Source organism: Rhinoraja longicauda, chromosome 15 (genome assembly GCF_053455715.1).
Source record: "Rhinoraja longicauda isolate Sanriku21f chromosome 15, sRhiLon1.1, whole genome shotgun sequence".
Lineage (NCBI taxonomy): Eukaryota > Metazoa > Chordata > Chondrichthyes > Rajiformes > Arhynchobatidae > Rhinoraja > Rhinoraja longicauda.
The window spans coordinates 4,991,962-5,019,957 of record NC_135967.1 but is presented as its reverse complement, the minus strand read 5'-3'; the positions used below and the strand labels follow the sequence as shown (position 1 = coordinate 5,019,957).

General features: G+C 44.3%; 1 protein-coding gene across 1 annotated transcript in view; it reads left to right on the top strand.

Moving 5' to 3' along the window:
- The window catches only part of LOC144600322 (retinal guanylyl cyclase 2-like), a 43,034-nt gene extending 15,486 nt beyond the window's left edge, over positions 1 to 27,548 (top strand). The window contains exons 8-19 of the mRNA XM_078411889.1: positions 433 to 609; positions 1,301 to 1,457; positions 6,210 to 6,359; positions 7,138 to 7,286; positions 7,788 to 7,951; positions 9,368 to 9,560; positions 12,459 to 12,633; positions 19,302 to 19,400; positions 20,237 to 20,331; positions 20,435 to 20,520; positions 22,588 to 22,672; positions 27,344 to 27,548. Of these exons, the coding sequence (XP_078268015.1) occupies positions 433 to 609; positions 1,301 to 1,457; positions 6,210 to 6,359; positions 7,138 to 7,286; positions 7,788 to 7,951; positions 9,368 to 9,560; positions 12,459 to 12,633; positions 19,302 to 19,400; positions 20,237 to 20,331; positions 20,435 to 20,520; positions 22,588 to 22,672; positions 27,344 to 27,349 (1,536 nt within the window). The 3' untranslated portion in view covers positions 27,350 to 27,548. The remainder of the gene's footprint in view (positions 1 to 432; positions 610 to 1,300; positions 1,458 to 6,209; positions 6,360 to 7,137; positions 7,287 to 7,787; positions 7,952 to 9,367; positions 9,561 to 12,458; positions 12,634 to 19,301; positions 19,401 to 20,236; positions 20,332 to 20,434; positions 20,521 to 22,587; positions 22,673 to 27,343) is intronic.
- The last annotated feature ends 448 nt before the right edge of the window (positions 27,549 to 27,996 follow it).

Genomic DNA, 27,996 nt, shown 5'->3' with positions numbered 1-27,996 from the left:
AGGGCATGTTCAATTGATAGATATTACCATCGTTACATTTTTGCATATCCTTCATTCATTTGTTCTATATCTCTCTACTTCACCGTCTATATCTCTCGTTTCCCTTTCCCCTGACTCTCAGTCTGAAGAAGTCTCTCGACCCGAAACGTAACCTATTCCTTTTCTCCAGAGATGCTGGGTTACTCCAGCATTTTGTGTCTATCTTCAGTTTAAACCAGCATCTCTGTTCCTTCCTACACAATGAATATACATATGTCCCTTTTGCAGTGGAGAAGCAGTTCTCTAGAGGAACAGTAATGAAGCACACTGATTTAGACATTTGACAAGTTTATACTTAATAGCAAACAATAAGAAGACTATTTCATATTAGTTTTATCATTTTTGTCCATCTTTTCTATGGGTACACTGATTGATAGACATTTATTATTTCAGATGAAGGACTTACGACAAGAAAACATAAACCTTTTCCTTGGCTTCTTCTATGACTGTGGGTTGCTTGCGATCGTGACAGAGTTCTGCACTCGAGGGAGCCTGCTAGATCTACTGAAAAATGAAGACGTAAAATTGGACTGGATGTTCAAATCATCACTTCTGTTCGACCTGATCAAGGTAAATGATATTCACGCCAGATCCCTTACTTCTTGGTATAGAAATGCTGCCAGTAACACCCTTTGGAATAGGAGACAGCAGCATGATCAGACTTTGCTGACTTTAACTTGCACTCAACGTTATTCCCTTATCATGTATCTATACACTGTAAATGGCTCAATTGTAATCCATTCTGCTGACTGGATAGCACGCCACAAAAGCTTTTCACTGTCTCTCGGTACATGTAACTAAATGACAATGGAATCTCATCTTTGTGTTTTGTAAAACTGAGTTTGCATGAACAATACCAATCGAATGAGTGAGTGAATGAATGAATGACTGAATGAATAAATTAATGAATGATTGAATACTTTATTGTCAAATGTGAAAAGTCACAGTGAGATTCTTTGCTGGCGTACCCCAAGGTATGCAAATAGTCACCACGTAAAGGGCGCTGACAAAGTTACAAACTATCCCGGTCCAAAAGAAAGTATTTAAACAGATGGACATGAAAGGGAATCTCAGCACATTCAGCCGTATTGCAACGTGGTGTCCAATTGACAACCAAACACCATGAAAATGCGCATTTTTATGATGCAATGAACACTCCACAGGAGTTGAGTAAGAATGTTTCTATTGTCACTTAGTCGGATCATTGTTTGCAGCTTCCAGTCGAACAGTGATATTGATTTTATTTGAATTATTACCACAGGGCATGAGGTATCTGCACCATCGAGAACACATACATGGGCACCTGAAGTCACGCAACTGTGTAGTGGATGGCCGCTTTGTGCTCAAGGTGACAGACTACGGTTATGTTGAAGTAGCAAGAACCCAGAGTATTCCACTGATGGAGCCCCCAGCGGAAGGTAAAGCAATCAGAGGAGATCGCTGACAGTGTGGTTCCAACGTTTAGAAACCAACAACTGCACATGCTGGTTAACACACAAAAGGCCACAAAGTGCTGGAGTAACTTAGCAGATCAGGAAGAATCTCTGGAGAACATGGATTGGTGAGGTTTCGGGTCGAGACCCTTCTTCAGACTGGTTCCAAGGTTTATTGGTTTATTATTGTAATTATCAATGATTACAGCAGGATCTTGATCAGCTGTACAAGTGAGCTGAGGGGTGGCGTTCAGAGTTTAGAGTCTAGAGATACAGTGAGGAAAGAGGCCCTTTGGCCCATCGTGTCCATGCCGACCTACGTTCACTCATACACTTGTTCTACATTATCCCAGTTTCACATCCTACATACTAGGGGAAATTTACAGAAGCCAATTAAACTAAAACATGAACATCTTAGGAATGTGGGAGGAAACCAGAGCACCCGGAGAAAATCCACACAGTCACAGGGAGAACATAGAAACTCCTTAGAGACAACGCCCGTAGTCAGGATCAAACCCGGGTCTCTGGCGCTGCAAGGCAGCAATTGGGCCATTGTGCTGGCCTTCAATTCAGATAAATGCAAGGTATTGGATATTTGGAAGTCAAACCTAGGCAGGACTTTCACCGTGAACAGTATATCCCTGAGCAATGTGAGGAACAGAGGAATTTAGGAATACACTCCCAAGTACCAGTCTGAAGAAGGGGCTCGAACAGTGTATGAGTGTACCTACTGTACCTACATATCTACTGTATGAGTCTAAAGAAGGGTCCCAACCAGAAACGTTATCTTTATCTTCTCCAGGGATGCTACCTGACTCATTACGTTACTCCAGCATTTTGTTATTTTTTTGAAAACCAGCATCTGCAGTACATAGTTAGACACAAAATGCTGGAGTAACTCAGCGGGTCAGGCAGCATCTCTGGAGAGAAGGAATGGGTGATGTTTCGGGTCGAGATCCTTCTTCAGACTCTTACTTGTACGTGTATTCCTAAGTTCCTCTGTTCTTCTGAAGAAGGGTCTTGACCCGAAACGTCACCCATTCCTTCTTTCCAGAGATGCTGCCTGACCCGCTGAGTTACTCCAGCATTTTGTGTCTACCTTCGATTTAAACCAGCATCTGCAGTTGTTTTTCTTACACATCTGCTGGACATAGTTCCCTGAGGTGGCTGTACAGGTAAACAATGTGGTGAAGACAGACTAGCCTTCATCAGGCAGAGCATTGAGTATAGGAGTTTGAACGTTGTGTTGCAATTATACAAGACGACGATGAGGCCACACTTGGAGTACTGTGTTCAGCCTTGGTTACCCTGCTTTGAGAAAGATGTTTAGAAGGAGGAAAGAGTACGAACAAGAGGTACAAGAATGTTTCAAGGAGTCAGAGCCCTGGGTACTAGGGAGACGTTATGCCAACTAGGACTATTTTAGCAGCATATTAGGATATCCATTTTAGAACGTAGAACAGTACAACACAAGAACAGGCCCTTCAGCTCACAATGTCTGTGCCGAACATGGTGCCAAAACCATCACTTATCTACCCATACATAACCCATATCGCCCATTCCATGCATGTCCATATGCCTATCCAAAAGTCTTTTAAATGCCACTAATGTGTTTGCATCAACCACCACCCCCAGCAGCGTGTTCCAGACACCCACCACCCTCCATGTAAAAATCTTGCCCCGCTCATCTTCTTTAAACTTTTCCCTCTCACCTTAAAGCTGTGCCCTCTATTATTTGATTTTTCCATCCTGGGAAAAAAGATTCCGACTATCTACCCTGTCATAATTTGATAAACGTCCATCAGATCTCACTGCAAACTCTGGCTTTCCAGAGGAAACAATCTATGTCTGCCCAACCTCTCCCCGTAGTTAATACCCCCTAATCCAGACATCATTCTGCATCATTCTCTCTGCACCCTTTCCAAAGCCTCCAGATCCTTTCTATAATGGGGCAATTGTCCAAATGTGGCCTAACTATAGTCCTACAAAGCTGCATCATGACTTCCTCATTCTTCTGCTCAATGCCCAGACCTATGAAACCAAGCGTACCATACTCTATTTAGTTGTGTTGCCATATTCAGGGAGTTATAAGCTTGGACCCCAAGCTCACTCTGTACATCAATGCTGTTGAGGAATTACAATGCTATTAATTGTATATTTTCCTTTTACATTTGACCTTCCAAAGTGCAGCACATCACACTTGCTCAAATTAAACTCCATCTGCCATTTCTCCCTGCATTTCTGTAGCTGATCTATATCTCGCTGTGTACTTTGATAGCATTTTCCACAGTCTGCGACCCCAACAATCTTGGTGACATCTGCAAACTAACCAACCAACCGACAACCTAATGTCCATAAACGACATTAGGACGTTTATGTCTAAGTCCTTTATATGTATCAGAAACAGAAGAGGTCCCAGCACTGATCTCTGTGGAACTCCACTGACCTTCAGCCTGACCATTCTCCTTCCACCACCACCCTCTGTCTCCTATCAATAAGCCAGTTCCTAATCCATACGACCAAGTCACTATTAATCCCATTCATCTTCGTATTCTGTATCAGCCTACCACGGGGGACTTCACCAAATGCTTTTATCAAATCCATGTCGACAACTTCCTCTGTCCTCATCGATCACCTGGAGGCCTGCAGCAGCCTGGGGCTTGCCTGGACCGGGCACCGCTCATACGAACTAGTGCATTGATTAGACTTTGAAAATTGTGTCAAATCCTGTTGTCTCTTGCATGCGGGGTCAGCAGGCTATTTCTAATCGGTGATGTGCTTTGGTATGGCAATAACCTACTGGACTGTTTGTAAGAAAATAATTTCACTGTGTATTTGCACTTCGCACATTTGACAATAATTGTCAAACCATTGGACCACCTCCTCAAAAAATCTGATCAAGTTAGTAAGACATGACCTGCTGTGCACAATGCTGACTTCCCTAATTAACCCAGTCTTTTCCAAATGGGAGTAAATCCTGTCCTGAAGAATCCTCTCCAATAGTTTCCTTACACCTGATGTGAGACTCACCGGCCTATAAATTGCACTCCACTTCCCTTCTTAAATAAAGGAACAACATGAGCTGCTCCCCAGTCCTCCTGGACTTGCCTGTGGACAGTGAAGATGCAAAGATCTTCATCAAGGCTCCTTCAATCTCCTCTTTGAATCTTTGAGTAGCATGGGGTAGATCCCATTAGATCCTGGGAATTTATCCACCTTGATAGACAATAGACAATAGACAATAGGTGCAGGAGTAGGCCATTCAGCCCTTCGAGCCAGCACCGCCATTCAATGCGATCATGGCTGATCACTCTCAATCAGTACCCTGTTCCTGCCTTTTCCCCATACCCCCTCACTCCGCTATCCTTAAGAGCTCTATCCAGCTCTCCCTTGAAAGCATCCAACGAACTGGCCTCCACTGCCTTCTGAGGCAGAGAATTCCACACCTTCACCACTCTCTGACTGAAAAAGTTCTTCCTCATCTCCGTTCTAAATGGCCTACCCCTTATTCTTAAAATGTGGCCCCTTGTTCTGGACTCCCCCAACATTGGGAACATGTTTCCTGCCTCTAATGTGTCCAATCCCCTAATTATCTTATATGTTTCAATAAGATCCCTTACATTCAATAATGCTCTTCAAAAACCCACCTCCTTCTTATTCTCAAACTGCCCCTGCATATTAATATCAGTAGCAGTTTTAAATTTTAGTTTAAATTATTTTAATTTATTTAAATTTTATTATTTAATTTACTATTGTCACGTGTATCGAGGTACAGTGAAAAGCTTTTTGTTACGTGCTTTCCAGTCAGCGAAAAGAATATACATGATTACAATCAAGCCATCCGCAGTGTAAAGGGTATGACATTTAGTGCAAGAAAAACTACAATAAGGTCCGATTTAAGATAGTTTGAAGGTCTCCCGTGAGGTAGATGGAAGGTCAGGAGTTGAGAGGGCGTTTGGGAAGACGGTTCAGTTGCCTGATAACAGCTGCTATCAACTGTCCCTGAATCTGGAGGTATTATTCTAATAGATAAGGCAGCACGGTGACGCAGCGGTAGAGTTGCTGCCTTACAGCGCCAGAGACTCGGGTTCAATCCCGACTACGGGTGCTGTCTGTACGGAGTTTGTACGATCTCCCCGTGACCTGCGTGGGTTTTTCTGAGATCTTCGGAATCCTCCCACTCCAAAGATGTACAGGTTTGTAGGTTAATTGGCTTGGTATAAAGGAGTGTAGGAAAAAAGACTGCAGATGCTGGTTTAAATTGAAGGTAGACCCAAAAAGCTGGAATAACTCAGCGGGTCAGGCAGCATCTCTGGAGAGAAGGAATGGGTGACGTTTCGGGTCGAGACCCTTCATAAATGTCAATTGTCCCTAGTGTGTGTAGGAAAGTGTTAGTGTGCGGGGATCGCTGGTTGGCGTGAACTCGGTGGTCCGAAGGGCCTGTTTCTGCGCTGTATCTCTAAAGTAAACTAGACTAAACTAAACATATTTAAAATGTTCTATTGAATTCACTTACCTCAACCATTCGCTAAGCATGATTAATAAAGTTACATTCCAAGTTCGAGGTGCCAGTTTGTTAAACCAGTGCCACCTTCACACAAAAGGCACTGTAACACTCCGAAAACTCAGTGAGGAAACTGAATGAGGCCATAATCTTAAAGTAGAGTGGACCGTACTTTAAATATTTTTCAAAATGTTATACTAATTCTAGAATAATAGACCTTTGTTTTATTTCAGAGTTCTTTTGGACTGCTCCCGAGATACTACGAAAACCTAACCCTTTAATGAATGGCACCTTCAAAGGAGATATTTACAGTTTTTCTATAATAATGCAGGAGGTGGTGGTACGGGGGCTTCCGTATTGCATGTTTGAAATGGCCGCAGAAGGTGGGTATTCCTGTGGTGAGGTTTAACAACATGTAGAGAGCCACACCTACAAACCCAACTCCTGCCACTTCTAGTGCACAGTGTTGAGTAGAAATGTGATACTTGGCTTAATCCTTGCCTTCTTCGGAGTTACATCTTCTTCATTAGTTGTCAGTTGCATGTTGCAATAGACAGACACAATGGGCTGGAGTAACTCAACAGATAAGGCAGCAAGGCAGGGGGGAGGCTTGTGGATAGTTACACCTCCCGCTAATTTCCTGTGCCCCACTGTACGTGCACCCAGATTCCCCCCCTCCCCCCCCCCCCCCCTCACTCCCCTTCCACCTATATTCCCTCTTCTAGCTTCACAATTTGCAACTCTTCTATCCTTGTCTCACACCTTTTGCCTTTTCGCCTCTGGCCTTTGTCCAACCGCCTACCTATTAAAAGCTTCCTTCACCTGTAACAAAGTATAACTCATAGATAGGCACAAAGGGCTGGAGTAACTCAGCCAAAGACGTTGGGTGACGTTACGGGTCGAAACCCTTCTTCAGTCTGAAGAAGGGTCTCGACCTGAAACGTCACCCATTCCTTCTCTCCAGAGATGCTGCCTGACCCACTGAGTCACTATAGCATTTTGTGTCTACCTTCGATTTGAACCAGCATTTGCAGTTATTTTCCTACACTTTCTTACTCAGGCATTCAATTAGTTCAGAAGAGAAGAAAATGCTTTTCTTTTTATAATAAAATGTGATTAAACTTAATAAAATGACTAATTTCATTTGCTGAACCCCTGCAGAAATTATACAGTCTATAAAAAAGCCACCTCCACTGCTCAGACCCATTATCACCTCGGACCAAGCTCCCATGGAATGTATTCACTTAATAAGGCAGTGCTGGAATGAGTTACCTGAAAGAAGACCATCCTTTGATGAAGTCTTTGACAATGTAAGATTTTAATCATTTACCTTGTTGTAGGTTTAGTTTAGTTTATTTTAGTTTAGAGATATTTTAGAGATACAGTGCGGAAACAGGCCCTTCAGTCCATCGAGTTCGCGCCGTCCAGTGATCCCCGCACATTAACACTATCTTACACACACTCGGGACAATTTTACATTTATACCAAGCCAATTAATATACGAACCTTTACGTCTTTGGAGTGTGGGAGGAAACCGAAGATCTCAGAGAAAACCCACGCAGGTCACGGGGAGAACGTACAAACTCCGTACAGACAGCACCTGTAGTCAGGATCGAACCCGGGTCTCTGGCAATGTAAGGTAGCAACTCTACTGCTACGCCACCGTAGCAGGTTTTGCTTTAAGTTAGAATTATTCCAATAGTTCAAACCCTGTTCAATTCTACCACTACTCTTTCTCTTTGGATATTAACCTCTTTAGATGACTTATGTTTAAATCATCTATCTACACACACCAATTTTTGCTTCTGCAGTTCAGAAACATGAACAAAGGCAGGAAGACGAATATAATTGACTCTATGCTGAGAATGCTTGAACAATATTCCAGTAATTTAGAAGATTTGATAACAGAGCGAACAGAGGAGTTGGAGATAGAGAAACAGAAAACAGAGAAACTTCTGAGCCAGATGCTACCTCAGTGAGTATAGTCTTTGGTCTTACTTCTTTTCAAATTGCTATGCATTCATTGAAAATGTTGGTGGAGCTTTCTACACTTACCTTCTCATTGTTCCTTTACAAGTTCTAGAAATGGCTTAGGATTATGACTTCATGATCTTGATCCCTGGCCTGCTCTTCGTTAACCAGTCCTATTTGTGTATGGGAACCATAATTGTTTTTAGTGTAATCCATACAGGGAGGAGAGACAATTAGGTAAGGTTCTCACTTCATTCAATCCTGGTGGAGGCTGGATCTATAGCATGCTGCCAAAGGCCGAGAACAGCCTTGTCTTCCTCCTGCTTGATTAATTGGTCAGCTTCCACACCAGTGACACCCATGAACTGAGCAGTGTGTGAAAAATAAAAGGTTTCACTGTGGACTTTATTTTGGACTTTAGAGATACAGTGTGGAAACAGGCTCTTCGGCCCACCAAGTCCACGCCAGCCAGCGACCACCCATGCACTAGTTCTATCCCACACACTAGGGGAAATTTTATAAAACAGCAATTAAACCTACAAACCTGCACGCCCTTGGAGTGTTGAAGGAAACTGGAGCACCCGGGGAAAACCGACACAGTCACAGGGAGAACATACAAACAACTCCGTACAGACAGCACCCGTGGTCAGGATCAAACCCGGGACTCTGGTGCTGTAAGGCAGCAGCTCACCGCTGCACCACTGTGCACAGGATGCCTGATGCACACTGGTGGAGGAGAACATAGGCAGAGTCACCCTGCATCTGGTCACTCTGTCCTCGGGAAGGTTGACACTCATATTCAGTGTCTAACATTTGGATTATTTTGCATTGGTGAACATTAAAATACATCCAAGTAACGCATAAATCAGAGCATGCACTCCTTAGACATGCTGCATATATATTTCCCTTGCCTGCACGTGCTCTCACATGCTCATCTATATAATGTCGTCTCTCAGCGAGTCATAGAGTGATACAGTGTGGAAACAGGCCTTTGCCCCAACTGGCCCACATGGACCAACATGTAACAGTTACACTAGCCCTAACTGCTCGCGTTTGCTCCATATCCCTACATCCTGCACTGTCCATGTACCTGTCTAACTCTGATGGCACAACGTTATTTACAGTATTGTAGTGAGCTGAGAAATGTTTGTTTTATTTCCCCAATGTGGCCTTGGTGTTTACTTATAATTGCTTATGTGATCTTATCAATTTTATCAGAGGAAGCCACCAATATTTTTTAAATGGTCTATCTTACATGATTAAAGTTGTTTTTTTCTTTGAAAGTTTCACAGCATGATAAAGTCCAGTAGATCCAGACTCCCTACGTTGTAAGTCAACATGCCAACTACCTGTGTTCAAACATTGTCAGTTTTGCATCTCTGGAAAGAAGCTTTGTAACAAGATGGCACTTCAATGTTAGGTCCGTTTCAGAGTCCCTGAAGACAGGCTGTACTGTGGAGCCTGAATACTTCGACGAGGCGACCCTGTATTTCAGTGACATTGTAGGTTTTACGACAATATCAGCAATGAGTGAGCCCATCGAAGTGGTCGACCTACTGAATGACCTCTACACGCTTTTTGACGCAGTTCTGGAAAATCATGACGTCTATAAGGCAAGTAAATGGGAGCAGCAGTTATCAATTAAGAGTGTGGTTTAGCTATCGATTAACCACCTCTCCAGTGGTACTGTCGATCTGTCTCCAGCTATCATTGCCATTCCATTTGTCATGCGGTTTTGTACCAAGTGTGCCAGGAATAGTCAGATTGTGAGCATAGAAATTGTTGAGAAGATGTGGTTTTACATGAATCTGCACAATCTCGAGCAAGATCTACACATTCTGATTTGTGTTGGTTCACCAGAAGTGAAGACTCCACCTAATGTTGATTTGTTGCGAACCACTGGGAGATAAGGATCTTAAAATTGACCTTTCTCAAACCCTATTGCAAAAACCCTGTCTTTTGTAAGGAGGTCAGGCAAGTGTAAATGTGTTGAGCAACCATCAATGAGGAAACACTTAAAAACAAGAATGTAGCTCACGTCTGGTTGCTACACGACACATCATGACATCATAACAATGGTGGACTCATTGCCAGAATCAGTGTTCATCTGAAAGAGATCTAGCTTAGTTTAGTTTAGAGATACAGCACGGAAACAGGCCCTTCAGCCCACGAGTCTGTACTGACCGGCGATCCCGGCACATTACCACTATCCTACACACACTTGGGACAATTTTTTACATTTTATACCAGGCCTATTAACCAACAAACCTGTAGGTCTTTGGAGTGTGGGAGGAAACCGAAGATTTCGGAGAAAACCCATGCAGGTCACGGGGAGAACGTACAAACTCCGTACAGACAAGCACCCGTAGTCAGGATCAAACCCAGGTCTCTGGCGCTGTGAGGCAGTAGTTCTCCACCTTCGATGAGCTTCCGTCTCGTATTGAAAGGCACTGTGGGTCCCAATCTGATACGTCGTCTGTCTATTTGCCTCCACAGATTCTGCCTGAGCCCATGAGCTCCTCCAGCAGTTTGTTTTCACTCCAGATTCCAGCATCTGCATCCTCTTGTGCCCCCCCACAATAAAGAAACTATTGAGAAGTCTGAACTATTCAACTGGGTTCCTTCCCTTCTTCACCCCACAGTTCCTTGTGCTCCAAATAGGCCATGTTTGCTAAGCTAATCAAAATTTTTGAGACTGACATTTTGCTGCGGTAGTAATATAACACTAGGTTAATTCCCGGAATGGCGGGACTGTCGTATGTTGAAAGGCTGGAGCGATTGGGCTTGTATACACTGGAATTTAGAAGGATGAGGGGGGGTCTTATTGAAACATATAAGATAATTAGGGGATTGGACACATTAGAGGCAGGAAACATGTTCCCAATGTTGGGGGAGTCCAGAACAAGGGGCCACAGTGTAAGAATAAGGGGTAGGCCATTTAGAACGGAGATGAGGAAGAACTTTTTCAGTCAGAGAGTGGTGAAGGTGTGGAATTCTCTGCCTCAGAAGGCAGTGGAGGCCAGTTCGTTGGATGCTTTCAAGAGAGAGCTGGATAGAGCTCTTAAGGATAGCGGAGTGAGGGGGTATGGAGAGAAGGCAGGAACGGGGTACTGATTGAGAGTGATCAGCCATGATCGCATTGAATGGCGGTGCTGGCTCGAAGGGCTGAATGGCCTACTCCTGCACCTATTGTCTATTGTCTATTGTCTATTGATACAGATTCATGGAGCACAGAAGCAGGCCCTTCAGCCCACTAAGCCCAAGACAACTTTGAAACACCCATGTCCATTAATTCTTCATTCATACAGTTTTATTTGTCCCACATTCCCATCAACCCTCCTCAGATTCTAACCCCACACTAGGGGCAATTTACAGATGCCAAGTAACCTACCAATCCTCATGTCTTTGTGATTTGAGAGGAAACCGGAACGCCAAGGGAAACCCATGCAGTCACAGAGAGAACATGCAAACTCCACGCAGGCAGCACTGAGGTCAGCATTGAATCCAGCTCATTAGAGTTGTGAAGTAGCAGTTGTGGAGGTGCACCACTGTGACTGCTCACCCTCAATCTTGAGTAAAGCAAAGCAAGGATGGGACATAATCTTTGATCTAATAACTCGGGATTGAGTGATCAGAAATCCTATTCCCATTCCCGTGTTTCTAATGGAACAGAAAACAATGACAATAATGGAACTCTGCACAATTACAAAAGAGCCAGTTAATAGGGAGAAACAGCATGACCAAACTTCAGATTAATGTACAGTGCAATAGAAACAAAATCCTTTATTTCCCTGAACCCATCTTTTCCAATCGCTGGAAGTTGCATGAGATGAAAAAACAGACCGAATGACATGAGCAATTTAAAGAATGGTGCAATAATGGAGAGCATGCAGGGACAGAGAGCATTAACTTATGGATGAACATCTCTCCCCAGTAATGTTATTTTCCAATCTTTCAGATGGTGTACCTGATTGATAAATAATAGAACCATTGTGGAGTTGGATAGGTTACGAGATCCATAGAAGCAGATTAATTTTCTACCTGAGACTGATATGGACACAGGCCCTTCGGCCCAACTTGTCTATGACAACCAAAATGCCCCATCTACACTAGTCCCACCTGCCCATATTTGGCCCATATCTGCCTAACCCTTTTCTATCTATGTACCTGTCCAAATGTCTTTTAAATGTTGTTATAGTACTGTTAGATTGAAAGAGCAGGAAGTGGCAGAGTGTGCTTGCAATGTGATCTCCAGTTAATTACATATTAGCCAGGACATCAGCCAAAACATTGCAAAGGTGAAGAAAATCACCTCTGCTTCTACCGTCGGCTCTTTGCTGCAAAATCAGGATCAGTAAACATGGGAAATTTTAAAAAGTTGGATTGGATTATTAATAGATTGGTCAAATATCTGTTCAACTTGGTTATTACTTACAGTATTATGAAGGCCAGGATAGAATGATTTCAGGGATCAATATTAAAATGCTGACATCTTTGCATCTGGCCGGCAGGTGGAAACGATTGGGGATGCATACATGGTTGTCTCTGGCATTCCAAAGCAGAATGGTAACAGGCATGCAGCTGAAATTGCAAATATGTCTCTGGATATCCTCAGTGCAGTCGGCACCTTTAAAATGAGGCACATGCCAGACGTGCCAGTCAGAATAAGGATAGGACTGCATTCAGGTAAGCCATCCACTGCTGGGGCATATTATGATTGGGAAAGACCTGAAATAAACACTCCACGATGTCCGTGTGCATGTTGCAAATCCACTTTTGCAAGCAGCAGTTTAGGTTTAGTTTAGTTTAGATATACAGCGCGGAAACAGGCCCTTTGGCCCAACAGGTCTGCACCGACCAGCGACCCCGCACATTGGCACTATCCTACACGAGGGACATTTATGCCAAGCTAATTAACCTACAAACCTGTACATCTTTGGAGTGTGGGAGGAAACCGAAGTACTTGGAGAAAACCCATGCAGGTCACGGGGAGAACGTACAATCTCCGTACAGACAGCACCTGTAGTCAGGATCGAACCCGGGTCTCTGTCGCTGTGAGGCAGCAACTCAACCGTCGCGCCACTGTGCTGCCCTAATATGGAATTTGGAAGTTTGGAAGATAGCAATAGCAAAAGATATTGTAAAAATATGACAAGAATGACTGGTATAGAGTAACGATTAGCATTTGAGGATGAAATGCCGGGGAAAACTTTGCAAGCTCCACTTCCTGCCTGGTTCTCATTTCATTAACTTTTAGTTTTTTTAGAGATACAGCGCAGAAACAGTACCCTTCGGCCCACCGAGTCCGCACCAACCAGCGATCCCCACACATTAACACAAGCCTACACCCACGAGGGACAATTTTACACTTATACCAAGTATACAAACCCAAGCCAATTAAACTACAAACCTGTGCGTCTTTGGAGTGTGGGTGGAAACCGAAGATTTTGGAGAAAACTCACGCAGGTCACGGGGAGAACGTACAAACTCCATACAGACAGCACCCATAGTCGGGATCGAACCTGGGTCTCCGGCGCTGCAAGGGCTGTAAGGCAGCAACTCTACCGCTGCGCCACCTACTTTATTCTCTCTAAACATATAGATGAATGTAGAACCATTCTGTAATTGCTCCAATGTTCTGCACTATGTACACTCTTAGTGAGATTTTAATCCTTGCTAAATTGTCCCTACGATGCAGAATAATCAAAAGTGATAACACAAAATTGAAAATAAACAAACAATCTTGAAGAGGTGTCCAAAGAAGACAAATGAAGGTAGTACAGTAGACGTTGTCAACATGGACGTTAGCAAGGCCTTTGACAAGGTACCACATGATACGTTGGAAGGTTAGATTACATGGGATCTTGGGCGAGCTTGTCAATTGGATACAACATTGCCAACAGCAGAAGATAGAGGTGGTGGTAGAGGGTTGCAGTAGGTGGAGGCCAGTGACATGTGGTGTGTCGCTGGGATTGGTGCTAGGCCCACTCTCGTACCTCATTTGTTTTACTAATTTGGATGAGGATAGAGGCAGCATGTTTCAGTAAGTTTGCAGCTATAGTGGACAATGAGGAGGTTATCTAAGATTATAATGGGATCCTGGTTAACTGGGCCAGAGGGCTAGGAATAGCAGATGGAGTTCAAATCAAATAAACATGAGACGTTGCAATTTGGTAGGACTAAGCAGAGCAGGATTTGACTAGTTAATGGTCGGGCCCTGATAATTGGTAGAGAACAGAGAGATGTAGGGAACATGGTACATATTTTCATGAAAATGATGATAGGTGTGGTGAAGAAGGCATTTGACAGGCTTACCTTCATAGATCGGCATATTCATAAGGAGTTGGGACATCATTTTACTGCTGTACAAGACGTTGGGGAGACCACCTTTGGAGTCATGCCCACAGTTCTGGTTGTCCTGCTACGGGAAGAATGCCATTAAACTGGAAAGAGTGTAAAAACGATTTTCGAGGATCTTACTGGGACTGGAGAGGTTAAGTTGTCAGGAGAGGCTGGGTAGGCTAGGGGCTTTTCCGTAGAGCATGGGAGGCTAAATGTTACTTTATCTAGGTTTGTAGAACCACGAGGAACATAAATAAGGTATTTTCCTGGGGATGGGGGAGTCTAACATGAGGGCATAGGTTTAAGGTGTGAGGGGAATGATTTAAAATGGATCTGTGGGGCAACCTTTTGAAAATAGAGGGTGGTGGGTCTATCGAACGAGGTGCCAGAGGAAGTGGAAAAGCGGGTGCAATTGTGGCATTTAAAAGACATTGATTTTATTTCAAGAATGGAAACTACATTCGGAATGAAAAATATGTACAAAACAAAAACAGAAAAACAGAGGGTCTTTGGGAAGAAGCTGTTCATGAGCCTGGACATTAGAGTTTTCAGACTCCTAAAACTTCTTCCTGATGGCAGGAGTGAAATGTGTATGTGATCAGTGTGGTGTGGACCTTGATGATGTTGGCTGCCTTTTTGAGACAACGCCTCCTGTAGATCCCTTTGATGGTGGGAGGGTCTGTAGCCGTGATGGACCGGGCAGTGTCCGCCACTTTTTGTAATCTCCTTCATTCCTGGGCATTCGAGTTGCCAAACCAGACCGCGATGTAACCGGTCATTAAGCTCTTCGATGTGGAAGTTCAAGAAAGTATTTGTTCCCAATGTTGGGGGAGTCCAGAACAAGGAGCCACAGTTTAAGAATAAGGGGTAGGCCATTTAGAACTGAGATGAGGAAAAACTTTTTCAGTCAGAGAATTGTGAATCTGTGGAATTCTCTGCCTCAGAAGGTAGTGGAGGCCAATTCTCTGAATGCACTCAAGAGAGAGCTAGATAGAGCTTTTAAGGATAGCGGAGTCAGGGGGTATGGGGAGAAGGCAGGAACGGGATACTGATTGAGAATGATCAGCCATGATCACATTGAATGGCGGTGCTGGCTCGAAGGGCTGAATGGCCTCCTCCTGCACCTATTGTCTATTGTCTATTGTCTATTGTCGACTACTGAATCTCCTCAATCTTCTCAGGGAGGTGTTGATATGCTTTCTTGATGATTGCATCAATGTGCTGGGTCCAGGAGAGATTTACAGTGATATGCACGCCAGGAGCCCAACGTTGTTGACTCTCTCCATCGCGATCCGTTGATGATGACTGATTTGTGGATCGTCGCCCTTCCTCTTCTAAAGCCAACAATCAGTTCCTTGGTTATACTGTTGTTGCGAGCAAGGTTGTTGTTCTGGCACCATTCATTCAGACGATCTATCTCCCTCCTGCATCCTGACTCATAATTATCCATAATCCATCCAACAACAGCGGTGTCGTCAGCAAATTTACAAATGAAGTTGGAACTGTGTCCTGCTGCACAGTCAGGAGTATAGAGTGAGTAGAGCATGGGTCTGAGATTACAGCCTTGAGATGCCGCTGTGCTGATGGTCACAGAGAAGGAATTGTTGCCAATTTGTGCCGATTGTGTTCTGTTGATGAGGAAGTCGAGGATCCAGTTGCAGAGAGATGTACAGACTCTGTTCCTGAGCTTGGTAACAAGTTTGGAGGAGATGATGGTGTTAAACGCTGAGCTGTTGTATATGAACCCAAGCCCGATGTATTTTTATTATCTAAGTGGTCCAGAGCAGAATGGAGAGCCAGCGAGATCGCATTCCCTGTTGGTCTATTGTGGCAGTGGCCAGCTCATATTGCCGTGTCCAGGTTCTTGCTGAGGTGGGAGTTGATATACGCCATAACCAACCTTTCAAAGCATTTCATCACCAGGGACATTCACACCACCGGTCAGTAGCCTTTGAGGCACCAAACTCTTCTTGGGTATTGTATTATTGAAGCCCTTTTAAAGCAGGTGGGTACCTCAGACTTCAGTAATGAGAGGTTGAAGATATCGGCAAAACTCCAGCTAATTGGTCCGTGCAGTTTAGATGCCTCCCATTACTGCAAAGTAAATGAGGAAGTTAATTCATTTTTTACCATTTTTCATATAACAGGCTTTCCATTTGCTGCACTTCCTCAAATCCATGCTGTTTCACGACAGCACAAAAACAGACATTGTTTATAGTCTGTTTAATTTAGTTTAGTTTTGAGACACAGCATGGAAACAAGCTCCTTGGCCCACCATGTCTGCGCCGACCAGCGATCCCCGTACACTAACACAATCCTATACACCAGAGATCATTTACATTTTTTACTGAAGTCAATTAACCTACAAACCTGTACAATGTTTGGAGCGTGGGAGGAAACTGAAGCAGCTGGGGAAAACCCACCCAAGTCACAGGAAGAACATTCAAACTCCGTATTGACAGTACCCATAGTCAGGATCGAAGCCGAGTCTCTGGTGCTGTAAGGCAGCAACTCTACCGTTGCACCACCGTGCTGCCCCTGTGCCTTGTAAGGCAATAGTACAGCGGTCTCCAAACTGTGGCCCGCGGGCCACATCCCGCCCGCCACGAGATTTTATCCGGGCCGCAGGAAGCACGTTCCGTGCTGCGGGTTCTGTGGTAGCATGGGAACTTTTTTTTAGCGGCCAATATGAATGGTGGTTTATTGTCACGTGTGCACTGCACAGTGGAATTATTTTAGCGCAGATCACACGTGCACGAGTCACCACCATATTTTGGCACCGTTTACAGAAGTCCAAAGTCAGGTCCGCGCGCTGGATGTACTGGAACGGCTCCTGATCCAGGCGATCCCCAGGCTGCTGCAGGGCCTCCTCCGTCGCCCTTGACTGGCTCGGCCCATCGATCGACGTCCCTCTCCTCGCCCGACCGTCTGCCTGTGTGTCCCGGGGGAAACGCCTTCGACAGCCGACATTGCAGGCGCTGGAGGCATTACCCCTCACCTACTGGCCCACTCACCGTGCCCGTCATCGCCAGCGGCTCCCTCCTCCTCGGTTCTCCCGTCTTCAGGGACGATCTCGGCGGCAGTTTCCAAACTTACACGTCAGGTAGGCGATGAAGTTGAGGGCTTGTATGCAGCTGCCGACTTAATAATAATTAAAAATTTTAATGTTTACTAGGCCCAAACGTCTCCTGCATTGGTCGTGCATTGGTGCAGCACCCTGTCCTCCCCCCCTCCCCTCTCTCCTCAACCCCCCGCTCCCCTCTCCCTTCTCCTCCACTCCCTCCTTCCCCCTCCCTCCCTCCTCCCCTTCCTCTCCCCTCCTTTTAAACATTAAAATGTGAATAACTTTAAAAATATAACACTGATTTCAATAAAACTACTTGCATTATCACTAAAGTAACAATGGTGAGTAAGGTGGGCCTAAAATTGTCGCGCTATCGTGTACCGTTTTGGTTGAAGTTCAGTCACAAACAAGATAACAAACGAGAGTTTTAGAATATAGATTAGCGGAGTGCCCATCCGTGAGTCACTGCGACGGTCACACACATGTGGTCACTCCGCCGTTATATGTGATAGACAATAGACAATTGGTACAGGAGGAGGCCATTCGGCCCTTCGAGCCAGCACTGCCATGGAAATGATATTTCCATACTGTCTGCATGCCCACTGGTGGTCTCTGTATTTTTTCTTTTTTATAAATAATTGTATACCTACGGTATATATATACATATTGCAGTATTTCAAGCTCTTTTTAAAAATTGAATATTATTTATTTGTTGCCATATAAACCTCATTAAATTTATAAAACTGACATTTCTTTATTTTTTCCTACGGCCAGCAAAAATGAGCCAAATATATAAAGTGGCCCTCATGCTGAAAAGTTTGGAGCCCCCTGCAATAGTAGAAATAGACCTGGACTGTAATATAGTACATTGACCTTAACATTTTTGTCAGCATGATACTTGGAATAGTGTTGTGATATTTTGATGTGGCATCCTTGATATGATCTTGTAAAAGCCCAGGATATAACTATAATAAAACAGTGCAAACCCTTCTTCATAAAAATGCTTTTTCAAAACTGTGTTTTTATGAATTCCATAAAGTTTACAAGCTTGAAATTCTACAGTTCGTGTTGGTAAAAGCACCTTCAAGTAATGGTTTCATGTATTAAAAGGGACTGCAGATGCTGGCATATACCAATGATATACACAAAATGCTGGAGTAACTCAGCAGGGCAGGCAGCATCTCTGGGGAAAATAGACAGGTGACGTTTCAGGTCGAGACCCTTCTTCAGAGTGGAGACAATTATATTTGGGGATCTGAAGGAGATGAAAGGTAGGAGCAAGGTGAGTAAAGGGATTTAGCCAGAGTTCCCACCTTTGATTGTCAGCAGTAATCTTTGTTTAGTTTAGAGATAGAGCGCGGAAACATGCCTTTCGGTCCACCGGGCCGCACCGACCTGCGATCACTCTCTACACTGACAGTACCCTACACACTATGGACAATTTACAGAGGCCAATTAACCCATACTCTGCATGTCTTTGGAGTGTGGGAGGAAACTGGAGATCTCGGAGAAAGCCCACGCGGTCATGGAGAGAACGTACAAACTCCACACAGACTGCACCCGTAGTCAGGATCGAACCCGGGTCTCTGGCGCTGTAAGGCAGCAGTTCTCCCACTGCACCACTCTGCTACCCTGCTGATCAGCTGAAAAATGCATGTGCATGAATTCTTGGTCAGGGATTCAGATCCACTGTGAAACGTTGCATGATTGACTAGCTGCCATTTTCATTTCTGCAGATAGCCCACTTGCATAGGGAGGCGGAGGGGTGCTAGCATGTTGGTATTATTCCAGAGTAAGAATCAGAGGAAGAACATTGGGAGACGGATGAGGCATTGTATCCTCAAGATCCTGTTTATTGTCCTGACCATTTATATGAAACAACCTTCAAAATGTGAACTTCACCTCCATTGCATCTACTGGAGATATGATCAGATGTTCACTGTTGCAGGTTCATCAGTTGCAGGCGTCGTTGGTCTCACCATGCCCCGCTATTGTCTTTTTGGAGATACCGTCACAACAGCCTCACAAATGGAATCTACAGGGCAACGTGAGTGGCCACATTTGAATGACTGATTAACAGAGCAAGAAATTGCTGGTTTCATGTGCTGATTTACAACATATGTTAGGACTGTTCCAGAATGGTGGATATAGAACTTGCTTTGACATTCAGGTTTGTATTAACATTTCAAGTTTCAGGGAGGAAAAGTGCAGATGAAAGAAGGTTATCAGAGGATTCCATCTTGCTGCCTGGGCTGCATAATTATTGCCCGATGTGAACTTGTTTTAATTGCATGCAGTGATCTTTGACACATTGGATAGCGAATAAATGACGAGTCTGTAAGAAGCTTGAGCTTCACACACTAATACACTTTGTTTCTGCTGTCAGCCGAAAGATTCTGTCATTGATTCTGTCTTAATCAGCTGGGAATGGGAGTAATCACTGTGTTCCCATACAAACTGTTATTCAGAGACTGGGTAGAGATGAAGATGATGATGATACTTTATTGTCACAAGTGCCGAGTCACAGTGAGATTCTTTGTTTTGCACAGCCAAGGTATGCAAACAGTCACCACATAAAGGGTGCCGACAAAGTCACAATTTATCCCACGCCATGTCCTCCTTTGTTCAACCCTCTCCCACACGGCGGTTCCTCCACGCTGGGTCCTCCTTTGTTCTCGGTGGCGCGTCCGTCTCCGGCACCCACGTGGCCCGTCCTTGACCCCAACATGGCCTTGCTTTCCCTCTCGTGATTGAATGTAGTTCCAACAAAGAGAATGTGTGAAGGACAGGGGTGTGGTGAAGTATGCTCGGTGTAAGGAAACCACAGCTGAATACAATGCATTCAAAAAATGTTGTTGCATGACTTTCTTTTTTTTCCCACAGCTTATCGCATTCATGTCAACCATACGACCGTTAAAATTCTTTTAAGTCTGAATGAGGGTTATATGGTGGAAGCGAGGAAGAAGACGGATCTGAAGGTACGCACTAAGTTCCCACCTCTACCTCCCAGTACGTTTCCCTCACTTTGGAGTCATTGGGACTGAAAATATAACAGAGAGTTTCATTCTCCTTTCCCGAAAGGGCACGGGGTTTGACGACACCTACTGGCTGGTGGGAAAAGTTGGCTTTACCAAGCCTTTACCAAAGCCTCCAGAACTGAAGCCCGGGTAAGTCATTTTTAGAGCACCTTCACAGCTAAAATGTCGTGAGCAATAGTGAAAGTTCTGATGTATAGGAAGGAATGGCAGGCGCTGGTTTACACCGAAGATAGACACAAAATGCTGGAGTAATTCAGCGGGACAGGCAGCGTCTCTGGAGGGAAAGAATGGGTGATGTTTTGGGTCGAGACGAGGTTCTGATCATCGTTTCACAATCCTCTTTAACTACCATCATGTTGCCAAAGGACAGGAAAATAGCTGTTGTGATCTTGCTATTTAAAAAGTGAGAAAGAAATAGACTGATGAATTAAAGATCTAGTCGTAGTTGGTTGGGGAAATAATTGGGGAAAATACCTGAAGGATCCTACAAGTCATTGTTTAAAGAGACATGGCTACCGACAGTCAGCATGGACTTGTCTGAGAGGTAATGTCTGCCTAACTGGATTTAGATTTTGAAGGAGATAACAAGGAGAGTTGATGAGGGTGTTTTATTTGTAGGAAGGAACTGCAGTTAGTGGTGTTAACTGAAGATAGACACAAAAAGTTGGAGTAACTCAGCGGGTCAGACAGCATGTCTGCAGGAAAGGAATAGGAGACGTTTCAGATCGAGACCTTTCTTCAGTCTGAGAGTCAGGGGAAAGGGAAATGAGAGATATAGATGGTGATATGGAGTGATATAGAACAAATGAATGAAAGATATGCAAAAAATTAACGATGAGAAAGGAAACAGGCCATTGTTAGCTGTGGGCTAGGTGAATACGAAATACAGACAATGAGACTCAATGACTTTGAAGCTCGTACAATGACTTGGGTGGGGGAGGGACAGAGAGCGAGGGTTGCAAGAGCTACTTGAATTTAGAGAAATCATTACTCATACCGCTGTGCTGTAAGCTGCCCAAGTGAAATATGAGGTGCTGTTCCTCCAATTTGCATTTAGCCTCACTCTGACAATGGAGGAGGCCCAGGACAGAAAGGTCAGAGTGGGAATGGGAAGGGGAATTAAAGTGTTTGGAAGCTGGGAGTTCAGGTAGGCCCAGGCAGACTGAACAAAGGTGTTTGATGCACTTTGCAGATATTTCAGCAAGGACAGCTTGACAAAGTCATCACGGCAGACTAATTAGGAAAAAACATCTTCTGGAATGCAAAGCAAAGGAGAGTAATGAGTTGAATCTAAAATTGGTTTTGTGATGGTGTTCTGTTGGCTTTTAGCTGCTCAATGGGATTCCTCAGAGCTCAGTGCTGATTTGCTTGCTTTTTGTTGTCAAGTCAAGTCAATTTATTTGTATAGCACATTTAAAAACAACCCACGTTGACCAAAGTGCTGCACATCTGACTAGGAAAAAAAAGGAAACATACAGTGGCAGGCAGCCAAACACAACGGCGCGGCCATCTTGAACAAAATGTTAATTCAATCACCCACAGTCCAACAATAAAAGCACTAAACAGGCACCCAAATTACCCAACCCCAAAAACCCCCCAAAACACAGTCCAACAATAAAAGCATTAAATAGGCATTCAAATCACACACCCCAAAACCCCCAAAAACACAGTCCAACAATAAAAGCATTAAATAGGCACTCAAACCACCCAACCCCAAAAACACACAAAAAAGAAACATCCATCAAAGAAACATCCATCACAGTGAGTCTCCTCCAGTCCTCTCTCTCCTCACTGTGATGGAAGGCCACAATGTCTTTCCCTTCTCCTGCTGTCCTCGCCCGCAGTCAGGTTGTTGTGGTTGCAGGCCGCACCGGACGGTCCACATCGGGCCAAGCCCAAGGCGCGTCGCGTCGCAGCCGCTCCCGCAGCCTCCGAAGACGGCCGGCTCCGCCGATGATAAGTCCGAAGTTATCAAAGACTGGAATTTCAATATGAAAACATTATTTAGCTATTTGCAGATGATATAAAATTGACTGAGTGGTTTACAGTGAAGAAGGAAAGACTCCTGTGTTCTAAATGAACATGATGGGTCATTGGCCTCCTTCCCTGCTGTTAATTTCTGGGCTACAAATTGCTATCATTTCACAACTCTCAGACCTGCAACAACTCATCTCAACTAAAAATGGTTTTATTTAGGCAAAATACACACGGTTTGCAGATGGAAGAAATGGCCCGATACAAAAAGATGAAAGCATTAAAACGGCAAAAGGACCAAGTCCAGGTAATTTTTTCTACAAATGTAAGAGCTTCAATACTTTGTGTATATTTTGGTACATAACAAAAGAGCTATCCCATCCATTTCAATTGTTTGGATTTGGTTGAAATTATTATGGAGAATAGGGAGTCTTGAACTGGGAAATGGTTACAGGTCTTAAGAGTTCCGATTCCTCCATCAGTAATTTGTGTCCTGGGTTTATTTAAAAATTTCTCTAGATGCGATTTTGAGTTTGAGTTTAGCTTATTGTGATGTGTACAGTGAAAAGCTTTTGTTGTGTGCTAACCAGTCAGAGGAAAGACAATACATGTTTACAATCAAGCCATTCACAGTGTACAGATGCACAATAAAGGGAATAATGTGAATAATGTTTAGTGCAAGATAAAGCCAGTACAGTCCAATCAAAGATAGTCAGAGCATCTCCAATGAGTTAGATAGTAGCTCAGGACTGCTCTCAAGTTTTGTTTGGATGGTTCAGTTTCCTGATAACAGCTGGGAAGAAACTGTCCCTGAATCTGGAGCTGTGCGTTTTCACACTTCTGGACCATTTGCCCGATGGGAGTGGGGACAAGAGGGAGTAGCCAGGGCCAGTGGGCAGGCCAGAGACATTGACATCCGTGCCAAGTAATACATTTATTGTCCATCCCTGTTTGTGCTTTGTAAGGATCAATTTAAGAATCCTGACCAGAGAGACCTAGCTTTCCCTCTGTAATAATCATTTCTGTATGACGGATAGGGTTGCCAATTTCCTCACTCCCAAATAAGGGACAAAGGGTGACATCACCGCCCCGCGCCCCTTGTGACCTCACCCAGCCAATGGCCACGTGCTTCCTCTCCACCAATGGCGGCCACTTGGGCCTGGAGGTGGGTTGCTACGCAACCTCCGTTAGGCGGCGCCCTGGCCTCCAGGCCTACACTGTCTGGGCTTACAGCGGTCCCCGGGCTACAGTGTCCGGGCCTACAGTGTCCGGGCATACAGTGTCCGGGCCTACAGTGTCCGGGCCTACAGTGTCCGGGCCTACAGTGTCCGGGCCTACAGTGTCCGGGCCTACAGTGTCCGGGCCTACAGTGTCCGGGCATCCAGTGTCCGGGCATCCAGTGTCCGGGCATACAGTGTCCGGGCATACAGTGTCTGGGCCTACAGTGTTCGGGCCTACAGCGCCCCTCCCGTGCCTAATACGGGACAAGGGCGGTTGGCAACCCTAATGACGGAGTACTAAGGAGGCATTGTGTGTAAGGGATATATTTTTTTTAATGCAGCTGCTGGAAACCTGAAATACAAACAGAAAAGATTGGAAACATTAAGCAGGTCGGGCAGCAACTGTGGAAGGAGAAACTGAGTTAACTTACCAGGTTGATGAGCCTCAAAAAACTTGTCAACCAGACAATCACAATTGCAGCTTGTCCCTATGGCAACCCTGCCTCATTCTATCAGAGATATTACTTTCCCCAATCTATTCCTCCCCCACCCTCTCTGCAGCTTTAAACTCTTTTTCTTGGCTGATTCTGCTGAATGGTCTTTAACCTTAAATGCTAACTCTGTATCTCTTTTCTCAATGCTGCCTGAGCTGCTCAGGCAGATTTGTCAGATTTTTCCGTTTTTAATATGTGTAAGGGGCCCAGGGAGAAGCAGGTTGACCTGAATGTGCAGGAAGGAACTGCAGATGCTGGTTTACACCGAAGATAGTTAATCTGTGGAACTCATTGCCACAGAGGGCTGTGGAGGCCAAGTCAGTGGATATTTTTAGGGCAGAGATAGACAGATTCTTGATTAGAATGGGTGTCAAGGGTTAAGGGGAGAAGGCAGGAAAATGGGATTAGAAGGCAGAGATCAGCCATGATTGAATGGCGGAGTGGACTCAATGGGCCAAATGGCCTAACTCTACTGCTATAACTTGTGAACGTGTGAATAGACACAAAATGCTGGAGTAAGTCAGCAGGACAGGCAGCATCTCTGGAGAGCAGGAATGGGTGATGTTTCGGGTCGAGACCCTTCCTCAGGCTAGTCAGGGGAAAGGGTCTCGACCCGAAACGTCACCCATTCCTTCTTTCCAAAGATGCTGCCTGTCCTGCTGAGTTACTCCAGCATTTGTGTCTATCTAGGATGACCTGAATCAGATGAGTTTATTGGGTGTGTGACGTCTTTTCCTCTAAACCAACCCTCATCATATTTGGAATACATGAGAAGAACAGGAGACAGAAGGTCCATTTTAAATCCAAAGGGTTGTTCTTTAGTTCCATCAAGTTTAGCTTTCTGGTGGAACTTTTGTCTTTGGTTAGGAATATTAAAAAACCCACGTATGAACAAAATCCCAGCTGATACCTTGGAGTAGTGACAGCATTGCTCAGTCTTACAGACAGATGTTCGAATAAATGCCTTTGCTTCTCGCTTAACTTCATTAATTCATAAGTTCATAATTTCTAGGAGTAGCATTAGGCCATTTGGCCCATCAAGTCTACTCCGCCATTCAATCATGGCTGATCTTTTTTCCCTCTCAACCCCATTCTCCTGCCTTCTCCCCATAACCCCTGACACCCTTACTAATCAAGAATCTGTCAATCTCCACCTTAAAAATATCCATTGACTTGGCCTCCACAGCCGTCTGGGGCAATGAATTCCACAAATTCACCACCCTCTGACTAAATAAATTCCTTCTCGTCTCCTTTCTAAAGGTACGTCCTTTTATTCTGAGGCTATCGCCTCTGGTCCTAGATTCTCCCACTAGTGGAAACATCCTCTCCACATTCACTCTATCCAGGCTAATTCACTATTCGGTAAGTTTCAAGGAGGTTTCTCCTCATTCTTCTGAACCCCAGCGTGTGCAGGCCCAATGCCTTCAAACACTCATCATACGTTAACCCACTCATTCCTGGGATCATTCTCATAAACCTTTTCTAGACTCTCTCCAATGCCAGCACATCCTTCCTCAGATATGGCACTGAACACCGCTCATCGTACTCCAAATGCCGTCTGACGAGTGCCTTATAAAGCCTCAGCATTACTTACATCCCTGTTTTTGTATTCTGGCCACCTTGAAATATTCGCCTTCCTTACCACTGATTTGACTTGCAAATTAACTTTTTGGGAATCCTGCACCAGCACTCCCAAATCCCTTTGCACTTCTGATTTCTGAATTCCCATTTAGAAAAATAGTCTACATCTTTGGTCCTACTACCAAAATGCAGGAGTCCACACTTTGCTACGCTGTATTCCATCTGCCACTTCTTTGCCCACTCTCCCAACCTGTCCAAGACCTTCTGCAGAGTCCCTGCTTTCTCCACACTACCTGCCCCTCCACCTATCTTCGTATCATCTGCAAACTTGGCCACAAAGCTTTCAATTCCCTCGTCCAAATCATTAATATACAACGTGAGGAGCAGCGGCCCCAGCACCGACCCCTGTGGAACTCCGCTAGTCACTGGCACCCAACCATAAAAAGCCCCCTTTATTGCCACTCTCTGCCTTCTGCCATCCAGCCAACCTGCTCTACGTGCTAGTATCTGCTCTTTGAAGGCATGGGCTATCATCATCTTTAGCACCTTATCAAAGGCCTTCTGAAAATTCAGGTAAACCACATCTCTCCTTTGTCTATACTTTGTCTATCCTGCTATTTACTTCCTTAAAGAATTCCAACAGGTTCATCAGGCATGATCTCCCTTTCACAAAACCATGTTAACTTCGACCTATTTTATCGTGTGCTTCTACGTACTCAGAAACCTTTTATACTGGACTCTAAAATCTTACCAAGCTAACCGGCCTATAGTTTCAACTCTTCTGGCTCGCTCCCTTTTTGAACAGTGAAGTAATATTTGAAATTCTCCAATCATCTGGAACTCTAGTGATTCTTGAAAAATCACAACCAGGTGGATATAAGGGCAGTGGGTGTACAAAACAAGCTGCCAGAGCAAGCTGCCAGAGCCAGGCACAACTGCAGTGTTTAAAACACATATAGACATGTGTGTGGATAGCAAGGGTTTAGAGGGATATGGGCCAAATGTAGGCAAGTGGGATGAGCTCAGGTCAGTATCCTGATGAGTTGAGTTGAAGGGCCTGTTTCCATCCCATGTCAAGTCAGGTTCAGTTAATTGTCAAATGCACAAGTATGGTGAGGTCGACTTACAAGTAAGATCGAAGGTAGACACAGAATGCTGGAGTAACTCAGCGGGATCGGCAGCATCTCTGGAGAGAAAGAATGGGTGATATTTCGGGTCGAGGCCGTCACCCATTCCTTTTCTCCAGAGATGCTGCCTGACCCGCTGAGTTACTCCAGCTTTTTGTGTCTATCTTCGGTTTAAACCAGCATCTGCAGTTCCTTCTTACAATGAAGACCACTGACTCGACGACTCGAAGTGATCCCACAACATAATTCAAAGAATAGAAAGGATGTTCTCTCTGTGTTTTGCCTAATATTTAACCTCTAGCCAAAAACCTTGAGCAGATCCTCTGATTATTTATGTTACTGCTGTTTATAGAATCTTACTGCACACAAAATCGAGTTGCTGTGTTTGGTGTGTGACAACAGTGAATGCTGTAGTTATACAAACCATCAGCTAATTGCTCCCGTATCTATTTGTTATGTGAATAATAGCACATTGGACGACAATAAAAATTTTGTGCGACAGTTAAATACTAAAGTGGTGGACAACAGGTTTAACTCTTTTTGTCCTTTCTTGCAGTTGTGAGATTCTGAAGGACAAACACAACCCATGCTCCCACAGAACAGTGAAAGCTTTACAGATGGCAACCTTAATCTTCATCGTCTTATTGTGAGCTTATCAGCTGATTAAGAAGGGCATTGCAAAAGGTTATTCTTAATGGCATTAGAGTCATTGATAAACCAGGGGCTAGATCTCTGAAGTAATCTTGGAGGAAAGTTTAAAACACATCTTCCATAGAAATAACAAAATATAACAAAATATGCTGCTAATTATTGCTAGAATAAAAAGTGTGATCTCGCCAGTTAACAAAAGGCATCCAATATGTGACACTGACATCTCGAGTCTGAATATCTAGTCTTCAAAAGATTCAAAGCGTCCAATGGTCCACAAGACCAAGTTCTACCTATTGGAAAGTTTTCCCAAACAAAAATGGCAGGAAGGAACTGCAGATGCTGTTTTAAACCGAAGATAGACATAAAAAGCTGGAGTAACTCAGCGGGACAGGCAGCATCTCAGGAGAAAAGGAATAGGTGACGTTTCTGAGGGTCTCGACCCGAAACGTCACCTATTCCTTCTCTCCAGAGATGCTGTCTGACCTGCTGATTTACTCCAGCTTTTTGTGTCTATCTTCAGACAAAAGTGGCATGTTGTTTCCTTCAGGTCTTTGCATT